We start from the raw sequence: 21,208 nt of genomic DNA, 5'->3' as shown, positions 1-21,208 counted from the left end.
TTTGGGGTAAGATTCAAGCTAGCAGGTTGGTATTATCTGGGCAATTACAATATTTGCTCAATGAAACCTTCAGAATTCTTGGAAAGTTTATTTTAGCTTTGGAAGCCTGATTTTAAAGACTAAATAAAGCATTGCTTTGGTTAATTTAATTCAAGAGAACAATATGCCAAGGGTCACCTTTTTGAAGGCCAACAGTAAGGAGCAGAAAAGCCATTCTAAACCTTTACTTAATCGCTAAGAACCAAGAGCAACTGGCAGCTGGATCAAAAGTCCTGACCAACTATTCTCATTCGTTCTTACCTTTTGCCTCCCTTTTCTGACAATCTGTAGGGAACAGCAGGCATTCAGAGCTTGAACTGTACATTTTGAAGAAAATCACAGACACTAGTTTTGAAGTCGTGAGAAACTTAAAAACTTACAGTCAAGAAAGTAAAACTTCATTTTCTGCGGTGGTGAATGCTGGGAACAAGCACAACAGATGGCAGAATCAGCTAGAGATGTAGCAAGAAATATGGGTGCACTTTAGAGCCTATTTTTATAGGCTTCATATTTCTCAGGCTTTATGGTTACACGGTTTCTATAGGATGCTGACGTGCAAGTAAGGATCAAGAGATCCCTCACTTTTTTAAAATCAGGTTTGATTGAGACCGAATGAACAGGAATCAAAACCTATCCAACACAGCTTTTTTATATGCCCCTGTCACCTGTCCTGCTTTCAGGGGCTGTTCCAGAGAAGAACAAGCACTTCCAAAGTAGATGCATTGGTAATTTCAACCCAGTGTCAACATCTTGAGCTTAGAAAACTCTGCTCTCCTCTGACCTGCACTGGGACCCAAGCACACTGACAAGGCAGAGGGAACCTCCTCCAATCACTAGTCTGCACTACAGTAATCAGTTGCACAAAGAGAAAGAAAACTTCATGAAAGTCTTATTGAGCATAACACCACAGAGCTGACTCAGAGCACAACTCTTCTGTGATGAATTAGTCACAAGAGCTGGCAAGTTCATTGTACTTTAATTGCTGTCACTGCAACAGTAGGGTTAATACCTGACATGACAGCTGACCTATCTTTGAAAGTCTACGATTATTCTCTCAGAACCAACAAAGAAAGGTGTTTTTGTTAGAATTACAGAGTTTCAGCATGTCTTCCTATCTGTCAGTTATCTTCTCAAACACAGGTGTACTAATCTGCACCGTTTATGATTTGGTTTGTTTCTTTTCTATATATCCTCTTTGCATTGTGTTAATGCAAAGAGTTGTAACTCAGGAATTTTGGCCATGAAGCTCAGCTCTGTAAAAAAAATAATAATTGTAAGAATCAACATTCAGTAAGGAAGATTTCTCAGGCTCCAGAACCAGTATGCAGCAAATGTAAACCTTTGAGTCAGTTTTGAACCAGGAACCTGCAACAACATTCCTCCAACCCCCCCCAACAGTAATACCACCACAGCTTTTATTTCAAACTGTATACTGAGCATTTGCCTTTTCAACCACAGACTTATTTTACACCTGTGTTAATGCAGAAACCTTTCCTCACCTTTAACGTGGCAGCCAAGCTGGCCATGTGTTCATTCAGAGTGCTCTCCGACTCCTTGTAAGTCAGGCAGGTGAACTGATATTCCTCTGGATCAAAGGCATCTGCTCCCTGCTGCTCCACGTCGTTAGCTACCCCATCATAATAATCCTCAATATCCCCAGGATCCTCATCCTCTTCCTCCTCCTCGCAATCAGGGTCATAATCCTCTTCATTGCTGTCAGAGCCCTGGCTGTTCATGTCCACGGACATCTTAATGCCCTGTTAAACTGCAGACCAGGAAAGCAATTGCAGCTTCTTTTTCTCCTCCAAACTTTTATCGTTCTTTTGATTTCATCTGAGCTCTGTCTCCTAAGGGGGGAAAAACATTTTTTTCTGTTGCCTAAGAAATTGTAAGAGAGGCCATGTCAACATCACAGAGGTGATCAAACAGCCAGGAACGGACCAACCCAACGGCCCAGCTAAAGAAGATTCTGCTGTGCAGGTCCCTGGTTTGGATTCAATGTGACTCTTGCACCTGCAAAGCCAAGGCTGCTCTCACAGGTGAGGTCTAAAACCTCAGAGACTGGCTTATTACATTGCACCCTAGCCCCCAGTATGGGCCCCAAGACAAAGTTTTGACATTTGGAAAGTGGCTGCATAACCTTCACTATAGATCTTTTCAGAGATACAACTAAATTCATAACTTTAAGATTCTACCAACAGCCTGAAGTGCTGCAGAAAAGCATCATATTCATTGCATCAACAGGAAAAAATACAAACCCCTTAACTATGACCATTGTAGCTAGAAAGGCAACCTGTGATACCCTGTACAATTCCATACTGCTCCAGATCCACAGACATTAAATGGGACTTTGGAAAATAAGATAAGGAAACAGATCTCTCACATACACCCAATTCAACAGTCTTCGATACCATCTCAAAAGAACTGGTGAAATTAGTTAATCCCTTTAAATAGGTTCTACTGGATATAACGTGGCCTTACATCTGAGGTGGGAAATAAAACTCATTCTCTCATTTAGTTACCTTCTCAATATACACTTATTATCTTCTGAATGTAGAAATCTGTGCTCAAGTGTTGACAGCACAAGAATCAGGACAGTCAACTTTTCTTTTATATTCTCACTGGTACTGGAAATTTCACATATTTGACTTATCTGAACTAGAAACCTTCTGCTTGTGTAACTAAACCACAGGAATTAGAGTTCCAAGAGGTCCAGCAGTAGAGCACATACAAACCTTGAATTATGGTCATCTCATATTTAGTTATAAATTTCCATTTAACTGAATTACTTAGGTTCAAGAGAGAATATATTAAATACAAAAGGCTTAAAACAATGCTGCAACCGAATTTTACATACAAAATATATACATAAGACTAAAACTGTATTTTCCACAAGCAGCAGGAGGTATTGTGGTTTTCATACACGTTTGCATTTTGCATTACTATGTTGTTAGCTCTGTTACTCAAATATATTCCCACAGTATCACAATTTGTAGCTGCTGGGGAAACCATAAGCGAGCTTTGAGAATCTTTACTTTAGAGCACAGGAAATTTCAAACATAAATTTTCATTATTTTTCCTCAACACGTTTGTTTTCTGTTTCCAGTAACCTCACCAGGCAGCACAGAATAACCAGGAAGAGATGTAATGTACAATTAATTTGAGGGACTGCAGTCATTTCAGCAGATACAAATCTCCAGTGAGAGAGGATGAAGGCTAGCAGCTAATTATATTATCCCCGAATTCTGGTCTCCATCCCTTTCATTTGCCTCTTGATTCCTTAGCTATCCACAACATAAGTAGCACACAAATACCTTATAGCATGGCTTCCCATAGAACTTCAGAGGAGCAGAGGCACCGTCTCTCCATATTGGAAGGAGACAGGTGTGAAATTTGATTTGACACATGCAAAGCAAACATACATTGTCCCTCCCACTACCCTGCCTAGAGCTAATGATTCAGTTCTGGGCTTAATCTGTATCAACACTGACCTCTTGCATGAAAGCAGTAATGGATCTCTACCTGTTAAACCTTATGTTAAAGGACTAACTTACTTGAGAATCCAAACCCACTGTGAGCATTCCTACACAGATATCAATAGCCCAGCATGCAACAGCTTTGTTCAGCCAACCTCTGAGCACCACAAAGCCTGAGCAAGTCTCACCAGTCAGGAAACGTCTCAAACTCACTCAGATCACCCCATATGCTAGAGACAGAAAAAAAATCCCAAAACACTAGGTCCATTTGTAATCTCAACACATAGCGTGTCCCATCCAAGCAATGAGATGTTTTCAGGTATCTAAGTAGAATAACAGGCCTACCTGCTACCTCAGCAGTTACACACCAGTCACTGGGGAAGAGTGCCACTAACACATTTATCTGAACAAACAGAAGAACTGTTTGCACGGGTAAATGGGATATATCAAGCAGAAAACAGTCTGCAGACTGCACGACTTGTGTGACTCCTGTCACAATGTTCTAGGAAAGAACTCACCTCCAGCATAAACGAATGTCATACGGACATGTGTGAAGAGAGGAAGGCTAAGGCACAAGCTCTGTGGACAAAGCAAAGCAGGGTGCTAGGAGAACAAGGAACAGAACTCACCTCACCTAACGCTCAGCCTAACACTGATCAAATCACAAGCTCTCTGAATACAAATTAAGACAAGACAGCTAATATTTGATAGCACTAGTTTTTAAGACAAAGACATTAAGCTCAAAAAAGAGGGTCAAAAAAGCAAAGAGCATTTAGATTAAATAATTACTGCAATCCCCCCAAATCAGTGTAAAAATTTAAACCATATTTAGATTGCTTCCCTACCTACCTTCATCCAAGATACTCCCTCATCTTCACTAACATGATTTAATACCCTCTCTTCCTCCAGCCTCCTTGCAGGAACTTGTAAACACACCCACCTCTACACCCCACTGCCTATCAGCTCCAACAGAGATGCCCACTTGCTGATTCCTGCTTTGCAACACAATTCTTCTTGGCAAGGTCTTTTGAAACAAAATGTCTTCAAATATGCCGCCATCGGTTTCTCTCTGACTTCACTACCATCAGACACAACACACTACGCGATCCCACCTCATATCTTGTCCCACTACATCATTCCTTTCTGTTTTTTTGCCCTCTGCATCCACCTCTGTGGGATTTTCCTAAGTCTTTTGGAGGACGCTCCTCTTCTTTTTCTGTTGATATTTCACAGCTATTTGTGATGGCTTTTTCTTCCTTCACCTCTTTATTGTTAATTCCCGAAGTGCAACTCCTCAAGTCTGCCCCTCCTGAACTACTTAGCCATGTAAACTTTAAATGGGCTAACACTCTCTTTCCTCTGGAACAATCTACAATCTCAACTCCACGCTGGCTATCAATGTTAATCACACCTTTGTCCACGTTACTCAAACCTTTAATTCATGGATCATCCCCAATTGCTTCTTCAGACATGCAGCTTTGCTGTTTCCTTCTCCATTGAGTTTTTAGACAGGATTTTTTCATCCCAAGAGTGAGAAACTAGAACATCCCCCATTCTTTTCACCACAGATGACTCTGCAGAGACCTCCTTGCAGCCCTATCACACATCCCCCGTGAACATGCATGCTCTCCTCCCACTTCCCAGGCTTTGTTCATACTATCACGACTGCCTCGTCCTTCCCAATTCATCTAACCCATTTCATTCCTGTCTTTTTTAATCTATCATCACTTTTAACAAGTTATTTTACACATACCTACACAAGCCTTCCTTCCATGGTATCTGGTCTTGAGAAGAAAGGGACCCAGACCATTTAAATTACCTCGGGTTCATTTCTTTTGTAACACGTGCCAGACTAAACCCTGTACTCGCCCGCACCGACAGAACACTGCGTACTTGTAGGAGGAAAGCCCAGGAAAACTGGGAGAGAAGGAAGCTGTGGAGGAAGAGCCGGAAGGGCAGCGGGGCGAGGAGGGAGCCCCAGCACAGCTCACTCGCAGCCTGTGCCCACCGCCGACCTGAGAGCTCACGGGCTGCGGCTTCTCCCCGGGGCAGCCCCAGCTCGGCCCCGGGGCGGAGCGGAGCGCTGCCGGGCGCTAAACCGAGCCGAAGCTACGGGCAAGCGGCACCGCGTCCCTCGCGTCGGGCTCGCCCCACCCCAGGCCCTGCCGCGCCGCCCGGGTCCCCGCCGCCTCCCGCTGAGGGACGCGGGCGCGGCAGGCGGCGGTGCTCACCGGGCGCCCCCGGCTCCCCCGCACCGCGGCGCAGGCCGCTCCACCGGGAGCCCACCAGGAGGCCCCCGCCGCCTCACGCCCGCCACACCGCAGTCCAGCTCCCCGCACTTACCGGGCGCCGCGGAGCGCGGCCGGGCGGCGGGCAGGGGAGGCAGGGAGCGGCGCTCCGGGCTCCTCCTGCCGGGCCGCCACTGCCTGCACGCCGGAAGCACCGGCCTCCGCGGGACGTCACTTCCGCCGGGCGGGGCCGAGCCTCCGCTGGCCCGGACCACTGTGCTGGGCCGGGGGGTGTTACAACGGAACCACGGGGGAGGGCAGGGGGAGATGGGGCCGGCGGCAGTGTCCGCCCCAGGCTGCCGGCTCAGCGCCCTCAGGACCCGCCGGCAGCCCAGCGGCCCGGCCTCGGCCGGTGCCGGCCCTCAATGACAGCACCCGGAGCCGCAGCGGGGAAACAGCCAGCCACCGCCCCCGCACCGCCGCGGGCAGCGGCCGCCACTATCCCGGCCTGCCCCGCGCTCGCCTCCCCCCGTGTCCCGGCGTGCCGCGCGGCCCGGCACTGGGGTAAAGGTCGCGGGGCGGAGGGGGCGGCACTGGCTCGGCGGGGACGCAGCACCCTGGCCCTGTTCTTCACCTGCTGCCGCCATGGCGGAGCAGCCGCAGCCCATCAGCCCCGTGAAGAACTTCTTTGCCGGAGGCTTCGGAGGCGTCTGCCTGGTGTTCGTGGGGCACCCACTGGACACCATTAAGGTGAGGTGGCCCCGCGGGGATGGGGGGGCGGCCGGGACCCGGGGCCGTGCGGCCCGAGGTAGGCGCGGGAGGACTACGCTTCCCAGCGAGCACTGCGCGGGGCTGGCGCGGCCGCCCGGCGGGCGCTGCGGAGGACTACGCGTCCCGGCGGGCACCGAGGGAGGGCGAGGCTTCCCGGCGTGCACCGCGGCGGGGTGGCACGGGGCGTCCCGGCGTGCACCGCGGGGCAGGCCGGCCGTGCGGTGGGGCGCCCCCTGCTGGTCTGGCGGCACTGCGGCCCGCTCGGCGGCCCGCCGGTTTGTAGCACAAACGGGAGGAGCGGCCGTGTGGCGGGCGCTGGGAGGAGCTGGGAGCCTGACTCAGGCCCGGGAGAGCCCGGGGGTGACCCTGGGACGGACGGACGGACACCCCCGCACACACTCCACTTCCCCTAGGGTCCCTCCGATCCCCCTGTCATGTGAGGAAGCTGAGTAGTGACACGGGACCAGCTCTCTGGTGCTGAGGTGGGGTTCTTATCCTGGGGTCACCCCAGCAGTTAATTGAATGCATTAACTAGTAAATACATCAAAAATTTAATCCCTTTTCTTCCGCAAAGGGTGACAGTGATGTTTATCTCTCTACCAACATCATAAAGTCCAGTCACAAAACTCACTCCATAATTGTCATACAGAGGTTTTTCTCTGAATCAAAGTTTAGATGGCAATATGTAATAAAATAATGTTTTCCTATCCTGTTTTACTAGGTCAGACTGCAAACGCAGCCTAAGCCACAGCCCGGTCAGCCTCCACTCTATTCTGGGACCTTTGACTGCTTCAGAAAGACTCTCGTTGGAGAGGTACTGCGTTAGCATGTCATCTCCGATGCTGCCAAAAATATCAGTTGTTCCTGTACGTCCCAGGAATGGAATCATGGGGGAATGTTGCCCTGGAGACTATACAATTCTTGGGTTATCAGTTGAATTGATTATAATTAAAATTTTTAAGGATGTTACCAGACTTGGAGAATACTTAGCATCTGCGTGCTCCAGGTGCATGTGTCTTTGTTTTGTTAAGAAGTGCTTTTGGTTCAGAATAATGTGATATTAATATCTGAACTTAACGACTGGAGTGAATGTTGGCAGTTGTTTGCTGGCTTTGTTGTTGTAGCCAGTGGAATCTTGCTGTCTTTGGTATTTGGAGTTGACTCTGGAAATCCTAAAATAGACAATGACTTTTGTTGATATGGGTAGTGCTTTTACTTCTGTAAAGTGTATCTTTACAAAATATCTTTACATTGCATCTTTACATCTTCTATAATGTGTTATGCCATATACAAGAAGGCAGAGGAGCATTTATTGATTTTTTTTCTTCCTGCTTCTTTTTTTTTGAGAATAGAGGGTCAGTTATAACAGTTTTGTTCAGTCTTCTTCAGAATGTGGACGCTGGTTTTCACTTCTGAATTAGCCGTATCATGTGATTGAACTGTAGTCTGTTCTGTTTTTCGAAAGGCACACAGTCTTGGTTTAAAAGCCTGAAGTGACATAGAATCCAGTTTTCTGCTTCATGAGTTTTCCCAGCAGCTGTTTACCATTTGGAAACAATGGCTATAAAGCCCAACTTTTTGTTTACTAGTCTGAAGTCTAATTTCTGACCACTGGATCTTGTTAGGTAACTCTGTTAAATGAAAGATCTGCCTCATACCTGAAATCTACTTTCATTACGGTACTAACACATTGTTATATAACCAAAGTAAATCTTGCTTCCCTGGTCTCTCCCACAAAGTGCTGAAATGCTTTGCTAGCTCTGAATCCCTTGCAGTTTTTAACACCCATGCTGAAGCATGGACGTCAGAGCTGAACCATAATAATAGCCTTGTGATGTGAAGTTCAAAAGTAATGCTGCCTTTCTACTCCTACTCAATACTCATCAGCTTCTACAAGGAAAAGCATTAAATCTCTCTGCCAAGGCCTTTTGTTTCCTGCTGCTCATGGGAAGGTTGATCAGGAGTGTCTGATCTTTGTCAGCCAGATACAATTTCATTACAGAGTCAGTTGTGCCTGTAAGCACGCAGACACATATTGGGATACACAGATTATTGGGGGGGGGGGGCGTAGAGAAATGAGCAGGCAGACCAGCAAATCTTTAATTTCTGCGTCTGGCCTTTAACTGGAAAGGTAACACTTTTATTAGAAAAAGTTCTGTTCAAAGGCAAGATGAATGAAACAAATGCTGCTGCTGAGGTCTGCATTAGAATTTTTCCATGTGTGTAGTCTGATGAAGGGAAACATCAGGAACATAAAGTTGTACGGTGAAAAAGTTTTGAACTTAGGGAAGAAAATAAAAAATAATTTGCTCTTGAACTTGTTCCAAATTAAGTTTGTGTGAGGAGTGAAGTAGTTCAAGTCAGTCTCCCTGGCTCTTTATCTAAAGAGTGAATTTGGTTCAGCATTCTCAGGCTCAGTGTCAGGATTTTATACTGATATGTTTGATGACTTTTATTAATAAAGCACATGTGCATTTTTGTATGTACCTTTTGACATCTATCTGGACTATTATTCAGGTGGCTTTTAACTTCCTTATTCTTGAGATGTAAGTGCAGGATGCCCAGTATGGGAACAGAAGGGTATAAGTGGTGCTGTGTTTTCCAGGAAGGATAGCTTTCCTCTGCAACAGGCCCTGAGCCTCAGCTAAATGTGTATAATTGCAAATGAACCACAGACCCCATTATTCTTATGATTAATTTGACTGTCTCACTGATACTATCCGGTATTGTAGCCTTTTGCTTCTCAGTAAGTTGAAGTGTGTGCAAAGTCTATTGAAAACGAAGTAATTGTGCAATGTTTCCTGCAGGGAGTCCGAGGCTTATACAGAGGAATGGCAGCACCTATTATCGGAGTGACACCCATGTTTGCTGTGTGCTTCTTTGGATTTGGCTTGGGAAAAAGACTCCAACAGAGAAAACCTGATGACGTTTTGACGTGAGTTTCTGAGTTAATCGGACAGTTGGGAAAGGCACCCTAAGGCTCTTGCAGCCTGCTGTATTGTTGCACACTGAGTTGTGGTGTAAATTTGTCTCTTCTCCTAGGTTATAAATATAGTTCTAAAAAAATAAAACACTTGCGTTTTAATGTTTCTGGAAGCGTGGGACTGATAGCACAGGCTAAAAACGGAGAGTGTGTGGGCAGGTGCTATGCAATTCCCTTTCTACGCAAGAAAGAGCCATTAAGGAACAATTCTGTTTTGGATGAGTACGGTGTGAAATATATAATGATTGCCTGCCAACAGTCTCGCTATTAACAGAAACTATGGGAGAAATATGTTCATGGTCAAGCAGTCTTGACAACATTCACAGTCATGATTCTCTTTTCTCTGTTATTTGTGACTCTTGCTGTGTTCTTATGTTAGGATATAAGAGTAGCCATAGAAATGTTTTATTATTAATTTCTGAAAAGAGATGGTTGTGAGCAACCCTTCTCTCAGGTATGTCTAGCCTGAAAGAGAGATGGGAAGCTAAGAAAACTTTGTGTGGCTTTCTACAAGCTAACTTATGCATGAAGAAAGCCCCCTACCTGTAAAGTACTCCCATAACTTCTTTGCTGGGTTGTGATTTATAGCTCTATAGGAATGGAACTGTGGCTTAGTGACTTTTTATTTGATTATTTGTGCAATACTTAGGAACTGTGTCAGAAAACAGGAGTCCATTTGTGTTGAGCCAAGCATGGTGGGGTGGGGGTGTGTGGTTTTTGTTGGAGTCTTGCCTGCACAGGGGTCTTACCTGGGTGGTGTGAGTGCAGCTGGCTCTGCAGCACCAGTCATGGCTGTAAGATGGAGCGGGCTCCCCCTCTCGGGTTGCTCAGAGGGAGGCAGTGCTGAGATGCTGGGGCACTGCTAACTTACCCTGTGCTGCCGTGGCAATATCCTCAAGCAGACAAGGCTGCAGGGTGAGACCAGGGGAACAGCAGGGAGTGGGGAATACAAGGAAACGTATGGGCTGTGGGCTTATTTCCAGCAGCCTAATCACCTTGGTGCCTTATGTTTTATACACATCATACCAAATCGAAGTTTTAAGGAGCAGGCTGGAGAAGGGCAGCGTAGGTTTTTGAGTCTTTATGTAGAACTCCTCTCAAGCAGAGCAGTGGGAAAGAAAGAACAAATACATGGTGGAACTGTCATTCTGCCCAGCTGTGCTGTACTGGGGGTGCAGACTTGACACAGTAAGATATACCGTGCTTGGGACATGAGGCTCAAAAATGAAGGTCAGACTCCTAGCACCATGGTTCTGTGCTAGAGGCAGGCAGGATGGCAGTGGTTCTCCATGCCAGTTTTGAAAGGAAGTTTTGAAAGGAAGGAGATGGAGAGAAACCTGGGACACCTTTTCTGTCTTTGCTGGGGCTGAATAATCCCAAGGTGAGCTGGAAAACTCAAAGCTTACTTTGAGCAGGAGGCGCATGTAGAGTGGTGAGGGAAGTCTGAATGGTCTGGAAGATTTAGAGGGCGTTTAAGAGTAAAGAAAGGTGTGAGAATTGGAAAACCTGAATAGAATGCCATCTCCTGGGGAAGTGGGGAGAAGCAGGAGGCATGGAATTTAGTTGGATTGAGATGTTAGGTCACTTTACTAGGGAACGTAGCAGGAGGCTGGACATAAAGATAAGTTTGTGCTGGAGAAACTCAGCCTGCTTAAGGGATTTCTGTCATAGGGACTTTGCCACATGAAAGCACATGCAGATTGTGTGGGATGATGGCAGGATGGTAGGACAGACTTGATGATGGCAGAGGCTGAACAAGTGAAGGACTGAGAGGTTGCACAAAGGAGGCTCCTGGCTGCACAAGCAGGAATACACATGGGAGCTGTGGCCCCTGAGAAAAGTGTGGGAGGCTGGAGGAGAGAGCGAGACTGTTGGGAATAAAAAAGAACGGGAAATGCTGTAGAAAAAAAATGCAAGTACAAGGAATACAAGCAAATACAATGGATGTGAAGAGCTGAGTTATGGTTGCTGTGGGAACCAGTGCGCTTTGAATCCTAGAGATCTTAAATGTTTAGCTCTAATTATGCATTGATGAGGCACTTCTGCACTGGTCAAAAGCAGTTCATGCATTTCTAGTTCCACTGCCAACCTTGTGTAGAACAGCACAATCTGGTGATACAGGGATCTTTCTGCCCTTTGTTTCCTATGTACTATGTTGTGTTAGGGTCTCTTCTGTTTCCTCGGGGCAGATATCCTCAGCTGTTTGCTGCTGGCATGTTGTCGGGTGTGTTCACAACTGTAATCATGGCTCCAGGAGAGAGAATCAAGTGCCTTTTACAGGTAAGGCGTTGGGTGGTGGTGATGGGAATTTAATCTTAGGGGCCTTGTCTTTCCATACCAGGAGCTTCTTTGGTTAGTGTATTTCCTCTGTTCTGTTTTTTGACAGGACTGAGGCAACTGTCATTTAATGCAACTGTGTCACGAAGAAGCATTATACAAACTCACCATGACAGTATAAGTACATACAGCATTCGCTGCTCTTTTCATTTTGGAGAGCGCAAGCCTTAGACTATCTGGCATTACATGAGGCATTGGTGGATGCTTAAGTCCACTGCAAAGTATGAAAAAGTCCAGTTTTTCAGAATGATTTTCCCCCCCCCCCCCCCAAAAAAAGTGCAAAACTACTAGATCATAAGACCCTTTCTAGTGTAAAGTTTTTGTTACCTTGACAGGTTCCCAATACGTAACTAAGGATTACATTTAAAAATACATTAAATAGCTTTCTAATGTTTAGGTGGCTGTTATCTCTACACCTCCTCCAGGGTTTTTAAAGTATTGTTGGAAAACATGAACCTGAACAAACAAAAATACCGTCTTCAGCAAAGATGGGAAGCTTTGCTTATTTCAGGCTATGTTGAACTCCGTTATTATGGTGGTGGGTGGTCACATGTTTGTCCTGACAGACATGATATCATGGAAGCTTTTATACAGATGCAAATTGTTTGAATTTTGCTAAACTATTTGAAGGCTACTTTTTGTCAATGCACATGTAGAATTACCTAACTGACTTCAGTTGTTTCAAATTTGCACTGTGGAAAAATAAGGGAGAATCTAGCCTCTGCATGGAACAGTAAACATATCCTCAGCTTGAACATGAGAGAGCTGCTTGAGGAAGTGACACGGGTTTCCTATGCAGGAGCGTCTGAGGAATGAGTATGTGCTCCTTCCTCTCTGGAAACATGCACGTGGCTTTCTAACTGTTAGCTGAAAGATTGTTCACCAGCCAGAAACCTTCGCTAGTCAGAAACTATCACTTTAATCCTTCAGATCCAGGCAGCTACAGGTGAAACGAAATACAGTGGCTCTTTGGACTGTGCAAAACAGCTGTACCGCGAGGCTGGAATTCGTGGCGTGTACAAGGGGACAGTGCTAACCCTCATGAGAGGTGAGTGATGGAGATGTTCTGATGCTGCTTCTGTGTGGGGTACTTTAAGATAAGAAGCCTGACATAGTATCACAGGTCTCACTGCCCCTTTAGCCAATTGGAGATGCTGTGTCACACTTTTTTTGCAGTCTGCAGAGCTACTGCAGTGCCTCAAAGGGACTGAGAGATAAACATGAGATCTCAGTGACTGAGGAAGAGATTAGATGACAAAGATCAGAGGGATATAGGAAGTAATTAAGATCTGAAAAGCCAAGAGGAATGAGAGACTTCAGGAGAGAAGCAGAGAGAGCAAAGAGAAAAGAAAAATACGGAAGTGGGCTTTTTTTAATGTTTTTTTTTTTCCCTTGGGAAAAGGATTATGAGACTGTTGCTGTATAATGCTGACTGCTTTAAAAGATATGATTGCAGCAGTTCTGATTTCTACCTGCTTGAATGTGGGTTATTTTGGACTGGGATGCCATGACCGCTCTCACAACACCACCACCAAAGTAGTTGTGCCAGACACAGAATCCTGTACGTGTTTTGCTACTTTCTCCTTTGAAAAGCATTAGATTGTTCCCTGTACTGGGGCATCTTTTTTCCAAGGCTAAGCTGAAATTTCTGTATTTTGATATCTCCATTGAGGAATTTGTTCTATCCTCTGCTTCTCATACAAGTGTAGCAGCTAGCAATATAACTCTGGCAGTGTCCCTGGCCAGAGGCTGGTTCTCCAGTTCAGGCATAAGCTAAGAATGGGCTGTGGGAGTACCTTAAAAAAAACCAAACCAAACCCATCAACTGCAAAAAAAAAAAAAAAATTCCAAAAATACAGTCATTAGAACAAATAGTGTGCAAAACTTTTGCAGTTCCTGAACTGCTCTGATCTGTTATGAAGTAATTAAGAAAGCGTAGAGCTGTCTCATTGTTAGCTTAATGGCTAGCAGGCAGGTTATAGTCTGATTTGAAAGGCTGCTGACAGATGTGCTTAAGAAAAGATATTTTCCCAGTTCTTGCCTTTAGCACCTGCTCTCCTTGGGAAAGTTCAGGCTCCTCTGTCTAAAGTAACAGCAGATTTTATTTTGTTTGTAGAGGATGTTCAGAAAAGGAATCTGGATGTACTTAGTGGTGTTGCTGAGCTGGCATGGGGCTGCTGTGCCTCTAGGCTTCGTTTCATTTCCCACTACTCACAGTCTTTGTTGTTTACCCACTAGATGTCCCAGCCAGTGGAATGTACTTCATGACGTATGAATGGCTGAAGAACATTCTGACCCCTGAGGGAAAGAGGTTAGTGAAATCTCACAGTCATCACTTTCTGGACTTCCCAGATGCTGCCGATTAATCTCCCCAGTTACGAAGAGTTTTAGAGCAGTACCATCGAAACAAACTTAAAATAAAAGGCTGCTCATCTTGTGAATTGAGCTGTTTTGGTCTGGTGTTTACTGGCAAATAAAATAGTATTCTGAGTTTCTCTCAGATTCTAGCCTTGGACCTTACTAGCCAAGTAAGGAATACTTGAAATAAGTCTCTCACTTTCACCCCATGTATGGTCAGAGAGCTGGCGGGTTTTGCTGTTGGGGGTTTTTTTGTTGGCTTTTTGTTTGGTTTTTGTTTTTGTTTTCCCCCCCACCCCCCCACCCCCGAGTATCTGCATGTGTGCTGTTGAATGAAAAGATTTGAACCTTTAGGGTGAAGTTAGTACGTTTTAGCCACAGGGCTCTGATTCTTGGAAATCTTTCTCAGATACTGCACTCTGTGTCTGCAGCATTGTGTTGCTTCCTGGCTGTCAGCCAGGCTGCCTCTTTGATTGTCACCTTTGTCAAAACAGATGAGTTTTTACCCTTTTTTTTTTTTTTTTTTTTTTCCCCCCCCCTTCCTTCTCTCTCCCACCCCACCCCAATTCTGCCACAGTGTGAGTGACCTCAGTGTGCCTAGGATTCTCTTTGCTGGGGGCCTGGCTGGGATCTTCAACTGGGCAGTTGCCATTCCACCAGATGTGCTGAAATCCCGTTTCCAGACTGGTGAGTTGCATCCCAGCTCGTCACAGCCACACTCAGTGCAGTGCTCCTGGGAATGGCTGGGCAGCGATGGAAGATGCCGTCTGACCATGGCATCTGGGAGGTAGCACATCTTGAGCACTGCTTGCCACCAGGACATGAGAACCCCAAGTGTGTTCCTAGCATTTCTAGTTGGTTTCCTTGCAAGTTTGTGGCCAATCAGGTTGCACTTCTCTGTTCCTGCCTCCCTGCTAATAGAGCGATCCTGATTTGAGATGCTTGTTTTAAAACTGAAGTGTAGAAGTCATAATAATAGAACTGCTTGTTGTGGCTGATTTATGACAAATGTCATTCTTTGAGAGGTTTTGTTATTTCACTTCAGACGCAGTTGTATTAATTGTAGCCTGTGCTATCTGAAATTTATAGTAACTGGGTGTGCCCTGCTGAGAGCATTGTTTTTAGACCAGCACCTCTGCTCTTAAGTATCTGTGGACTAATTATAGTGAGGATGGCCCCAAGCCTTGCACTTCAGCAAAGTTTAACAGGTTTTTTATTGCTTTATCTAAGAGTCCTAGTCAATGAATATTTTTGTTAAGGCTTTCTGTAGTCTGTCTGTGGACTCAGCTTTCCACTGGACAGTAACCTTTTTTCTTGAGTCACAAATCCTGATAATCTAGTGCAGGAAACTTTTTTTTTTTTTTTTTTTTTCCCCTTCTTCTCTGAATAAAGGCTGCTGTGGTTGTTTGATATTATACCAGCGGCTGAGTGTGAAATACATTACAGCTTTGCATCCTTGTTCCACTAAGCCAATCCCCAATACTGCTGTGTAGGTCATGTGGGTTAATGGTGGTTCTGTTTAACTGGGTTGGTTTGTGGAGTACTTCCCAGAGACGTGTCAGGAGAAGGAAGAACTCACTCTTTGAATAGAGTAACTTTTTAAAACACCTCAGCAAGTCTGTGTAACATCAGCAAATGAAAAGCACAGGCTGTTTCAATGAAGTCTATTGCTGCCCTTGGCTGGGGCATATGATAGGATCATTATCTGTTTTTTTATTACAAACCAGCTACATCAATTTTACGACCTTCCTATCTCCTGATTGCAGCTCTTGTGAGAGCTGTCATCAGCAGTGCAAGTAACAGCTCAGACTTCCAACCCTGACAAAAGTTATTCTCCTTTCTTTCCTGCCCCCCAGTGAGTCGATGATGTAAATTCTTCGTGGTGATGGTGAGCACCTACCTTCTGTTTACTGAGTGTTTAGTAAGGTGTCCTTTTTGTTTGCTTGCTTTTTGCTGAAATAGGTAATTTTCCCAAGCAGATGTTGTCACAACAAACAATGCTTGGGTTCTGGTGTCACCTAGATGGTATAGCAATATGAACCTGTTGAAAATCCTGGGCTGTTACATATGCCATATCCTTCAGCACTTGTGACTGCTACATGTCTTAGTGTGTTGTATTCCTTTCAGCTCCTCCAGGAAAATACCCGAATGGCCTTAGAGATGTGCTGAGAGAACTTATCAGAGAAGAAGGAGTTGCATCTCTGTATAAGGGCTTCACAGCTGTAATGATCAGGGCGTTTCCCGCTAACGCGGTAAGTAAATTGTGATTCCAGATGGGTTTTCGGGACTTGGCCACTCACAGTGAATGTTTGCAGTCTGTAGAGGAGATGACCAGCTGCTTACTGTTGTACCATTTCAGTGAGAGATTCTTATCACTGCAGATACATTATTTTTTTTTTAATAGCTGTTGGTGTCCAGATTCTAAAAATGTACCTTAATCTAGGAGGAACACCAACTAAACCTTCCTTCAGTGCTCTGCATTTTGCATAAAAGCCCTTTGTTGACTTTCTCTGATAGTCTTTCTCTACTGATTGTACATCCACCAGTAGAAGACAGAAAGTGGGGGGTAAGTTTGGACTAGCTTCCCTTTCACTAAATAGTGAGCCTAACGGAGTAGAAGTTCTGCCTTTGTGTGGAGGGATACAGTAGAATTCTTGCCTCTGCTCTAAGATTTTTTTTTTGTGTGTGTGTGTGTTCTCTTCCTCTTTCCACATCAGCCATGTCAGGTGTTTACAGTGCTGCATTTCAAAAACTTTGTTTGGAATAGGTTTTTGGAATCCTTATGTGTTCTGTATGTTCTCTTTTCCAGGCATGTTTTCTTGGGTTTGAAGTTGCTATGAAGTTTCTTAACTGGATTGCACCAGGTCTATGAAGACTAGGAAGTCTAGAAATTAGAGAGGAGAAGGAAGAGGGTGCAAGTCTGCCTCAAAGGAATAAATGAATGATCACTTGACGTTTCAGGAATGATTGCTTGCCTAATACCTTTTTGCCTTCCTCACATTCTTTAGGTGGTGCTATGTGCCATTCAGAAATGTAAGCTGTAGCTCTGAAACAGAGTTGATGAGCTCTTAGAGGTGATACACCTGTCTTCTGAGCCAATGGACCACAGCAGTAATGCTGCTAACTGACAGCTGTTGCTATTACACACACTACCTTAAGTACTTCCTCATGGAAGAAGGAGACACTTCTTAAAATGTAGTTCTTTATTTACTGAAGAAACATGTAGCTATTCATGCTGAAAAACTTCCTTAAAATAATTGTTTGGCTGTGTGCGCTTTACTCTCAGGGCATAAGTTAGCAGCTGCACATACTAGTATCTACAAGCAATGTCAGATAACGTTCTCATCTCTGAGTTTTTTAGTTGTGGGTGTTTCTATGTTGACAGCGGTTTTAATCTTATATGCATGTAATGCAGCAAACGCAGAACTAAGCAGGGGAGGCCAGAGCTACGCTTCAGTGAGTTGAGGAGTATTACAGATACCGCGCTGGATCTTGCACGCTGATCTTTCCTGTGGAGCTAGGAGGGAAAATTAATTATGCTTAAGATTTGTACTAAACTTTACTGAGGCAGCCAGTGGGGAAATGTGTTTGATCAACCTGAACTTTTCTCTGAAATCCCTTTCTGTCCCACTGAAGATATCCCAAATGTGATTTCAAAAAAAGAACGGCATGGTTCGTCACAACCCACGATATACTTAATTGATCAGCTGCTGTGTCCTGGGATTCAATCCCTGACATGGACCTGAGAAAAATTAAGAGCACTTCCAAGAACTTGGTTTCTCTGACACAAAGGGGATACATGAAGGCGGCACTGGCTCTGCAGTCTTGTCTAACTTAATTCTTGCTCTTGTCCCTTGGCTTTCTCTTAATATTATTCAACATAATCACATTTTAATTTGAGAAATTACTAATGCTAAGAAGCAAGAAGCAGCTGTAATTTCTTCTGGTTTTGATGCAGTGTTATTGGAACTCAATAAAGCTAGCTGCTGCTTGGCTAGAACGTGTGCTTCAGTTCATTTACGTTTTGCATGGTTAGTTTTACAATTCTTGATTTTGAGGTGTGATTGGGAAATAAGTTGTGCCATGCTGTCTAATTGTTAACCCATTGCCTTTTAGCTTTTGGATTTCTGTCATGAGATGTGGAAATGAATGTTCTGCACTTGATGTGTGTCGTACGAGCTGTTAGGCGTTGTAGTTGCAGACACAGCTTCTTAAGTATGAAGCCAGACACTAACGCATCTTGCTTGTGGAAGGTATTTTATGTTTTCCAGGGGGAGGCCCGGACACAGATATAGGAGAGCTTAGGGAAAGCATCTGTCCTGATGGCCCACAGGAAAGGAGGCTGAGCGTTTGTCTGGCACGGTCTGTTGGCCTCTACCATAAGGACACAGTTCACCTTGGCTTTCCGCAGGCACGGTCAGCCCTGACAACTTTCCACCCAGTGCTGCTGCAGGAACCTGGAATCCCACTTTTCTTCCCAATTCTTTGGAAAGACCAGAAGAGAACCTGCCTTCCCTGGAGTCCACCTCTTGTGTTTTATGGTGTGTGGGTGTGAAACCAATGGGGTAGCTGCTGGTGTGGAAAAAATCTCAGTCACTTGGAGCTGCCCCCATGTTCTCACTGCTGCTGTACCCACCACAGACCTTCCCCATTCCTTACTGGTTAGCAACCTGCTGCTGCTCCTGCCTTTCAAAGTCACTGCTACTATGGATGAATGAAATACTTAAAGCATGAACACTGAGTTAATACTGGTTCAGAGAAGTGGTGATTAAAGGACGTTAACCTCTCAAGTGGTTTTAAACACAATTCTAGGTTTACTGGGGCTAAACCCAAGGTAGTTTCAAGAGGACCAAGCCTGCTTTCGTGGCTGTGTGCTGCCTAGCCACCAATGCTGTCCTGTACTGCTTTGGTTCCCCAGCCGCTCTGGGCACCCTTCTGACTTCTGTGCTGGGGGTGTGATGCCTAGAAGCAACTTTCAGCTTTAAGAAGTGTTACAAAGCTGGGTTTTTTCCCTTCTGTTTTACTTATGTGTTCCAGAAATACTGAGGCTTCTTGGGAGGGACAGATGTCCATGTTCCTTCTCAAAATTCCTGACGCTGATGCTTAATGCTGCCTATTCCAGCTGCCCTGTCAGATCCGTCCTGTTGAGCTGCTAATCTCACAGGGAGCTAGGAGCAACTGAAGCGTAATCCTGGCTGAGCGCTGTTCTGGCTCGGTTCATGATGCAGCTGCCCAGCAGATGGCTGCCTGGGGCTGTCAGCAGGATGGACGAACCTGCAGGTCCAAAGGCAAGGTCAGCGGCAAGGAAGCCAGCACAGCAGCTGCCACGGGCAGGCCGCTGCCTCCGCTTGTGGCAGCTGCAACTTTCCGATCTGGGCTGCAAAAGCTCTGCAGCTCTGTCAGGGCAGACAGGCAGCTGGAAGGCAGGAGCCTTTTTCCCCCATCCGTCCTGCTGCGGAAGGCTGTGGCCCTCCCAGGCTCGGTGACGAGCTGCGTGCTGCAGTTAGTGCTCCTTCCCAGCCCAGTCCTATCAGTCTGGAGCGCTGCAGACTATGGAAAACATACTTGGAAACTGAATCAGGGACTAGTAACGCCCTCGATTCAGTTGCTGGGATTAAGAGCACAGCTCCTCCATTTGGGCAAGAGGAGCCTTCTCCCAGTCTGGGTGCTGGCCTCTACCTCAGTGCTCCAGCACTTGCCTTGGCTGTGCTGTCACCGGCTTGGCTCTGTGGCCTTAGGCAGTACTTGCTCTGAAAGACTGAAATATTCCCTACGCTCTCCAATACTTCAGTTGTTAACTAGTTATTTTAAACTATCTTCCTTCTGCCAAATTATCCCTCTTAATACTTTTTTTTTTAAAAGCATTTCAGATCCTTTCTCCAGTTTCAATTGTCCTAATTATATTCTCCCCAGTCTGAAGGTTTTGCAGAGCTTTGTATTTTGCATGTTAAAATTCTGGCTGTTTAACACGCTTGACTTCATTTGGTGCTTTTGGATAACTAAAATATGGAAGAAGGCAATCGGGAATGAGGGGCTGCTTGCTGACAGCAGTGGTGGGAGGAGAGAAGCTTTGGGGAGGCTGATCAGACACATCTGCTTGTTTGTTCAAAAACTGAAACCCAGGCACCCTGGAAATGATTAAAAAGCTGCTCATGTCTCTCAAGATTCTGCCATACAAAAATTGCCAAATCCTTGCCCTGATGTGTGCAGCCTCAGAATGAGAGAGGGATTTTAACACAGGTATGGTTTCCTGCATGCTGAGGACTCTCTTGCTTTCAGAAGCCCAGATTTGCATTCAAATGTTATTTTCTGATTGTCCGGCTTCTTGTGGGAATTCAGGTAGTGCATATACAGACTAATGGCACACAGCAGCTGCTGGTAAACCGTGTCTCTGTACAAGCAAAGGATACTGATGACACTTGTCTTTATGCTCCTTGTGTTGATAGTGTATCGTTTTGCTATATCAAAATCAATATAGTTTTCCACAAGATTCTTGTGCTGTACATCTTTCTGGCCCGTTCTGCTTTGATGTAAGTGATTTTTCCCGTGGTGATTCAAGATGCCTGGAAGTATTCCAGAAGTAATCCATGGTACATAAATCTTATGTGCTTGCATTTCAAATCTTCCGTGCCTGCGTTTCTCTGGCCATTGTGTGCAAGTGGCTTTTGTGTACACTCAGCATTGCTATATTGACAGAAAAGTCCTTGGAATACCCCTGACAAGTCACTCTTGATAAATTTGACTAATGAAAGGAAACTGCCTGTGGGAGGATTACTACAGACTCTCCCGTTTGCAAAGGATGTGGCACAGTAGATCTTACAAATGGTAAGTAATGTGAAAAGGGTGCATTTACTCATATTTCTCGCAGTACAAGACATACAGTGTGTCCAGTGAAGATATCAAGCAATATTTAAAATAAAAATACTTCTATATTGTGTACAATTAAGCTATACAGGTTGTTGCCACAGAATGCAAAGTGCTTTACAAAAATTGTGGAAGAACAGTTCATTGAGAAC

The 21,208-nt window shown here is 45.2% G+C and overlaps 2 protein-coding genes across 4 annotated transcripts in view; one reads left to right on the top strand and one right to left on the bottom strand.

Moving 5' to 3' along the window:
- Window positions 1-5,994, bottom strand: part of ARIH2 (ariadne RBR E3 ubiquitin protein ligase 2) — a 34,779-nt gene extending 28,785 nt beyond the window's left edge. The window contains exons 1-2 of one of the 3 annotated variants that reach the window (XM_056334519.1): window positions 5,859-5,994; window positions 1,539-1,886 (exon numbers count right to left, since the gene is read on the bottom strand). In XM_056334519.1, the coding sequence (XP_056190494.1) occupies window positions 1,539-1,787 (249 nt within the window). In that variant the 5' untranslated portion in view covers window positions 1,788-1,886; window positions 5,859-5,994. Of the gene's footprint in view, window positions 1-1,538; window positions 1,887-5,858 lie in introns of those variants that run through there. The other 2 variants (XR_008821243.1, XM_056334522.1) reach the window with 2 other exon arrangements.
- Window positions 5,995-6,105: 111 nt separating this feature from the next.
- SLC25A20 (solute carrier family 25 member 20) lies at window positions 6,106-18,192 on the top strand. The gene is made up of 9 exons (XM_056334523.1): window positions 6,106-6,493; window positions 7,236-7,328; window positions 9,322-9,449; window positions 11,687-11,777; window positions 12,765-12,882; window positions 14,073-14,145; window positions 14,770-14,879; window positions 16,320-16,444; window positions 17,002-18,192. Exons 1-9 carry the CDS (start codon window positions 6,389-6,391, stop codon window positions 17,062-17,064), a joined length of 906 nt encoding a protein of 301 aa, XP_056190498.1. The 5' UTR covers window positions 6,106-6,388; the 3' UTR covers window positions 17,065-18,192.
- The last annotated feature ends 3,016 nt before the right edge of the window (window positions 18,193-21,208 follow it).

This window comes from Falco biarmicus, chromosome 4, assembly GCF_023638135.1.
Source record: "Falco biarmicus isolate bFalBia1 chromosome 4, bFalBia1.pri, whole genome shotgun sequence".
In the NCBI taxonomy this organism is placed as follows: domain Eukaryota; kingdom Metazoa; phylum Chordata; class Aves; order Falconiformes; family Falconidae; genus Falco; species Falco biarmicus.
This window is presented reverse-complemented; position numbering and strand designations above follow the sequence as displayed.

What these genes read in the sequence shown, in the direction of transcription:
- SLC25A20 (XM_056334523.1), top strand. Translation starts at nt 6,389, where the DNA reads ATGGCGGAGCAGCCGCAGCCCATCAGCCCCGTGAAGAACTTCTTTGCC. An exon ending in GAAAGACTCTCGTTGGAGAG is followed by an intron (nt 7,329 to 9,321) that starts GTACTGCGTTAG and finishes TGTTTCCTGCAG; the next exon opens with GGAGTCCGAGGCTTATACAG. An exon ending in GGGCGTTTCCCGCTAACGCG is followed by an intron (nt 16,445 to 17,001) that starts GTAAGTAAATTG and finishes TCTCTTTTCCAG; the next exon opens with GCATGTTTTCTTGGGTTTGA.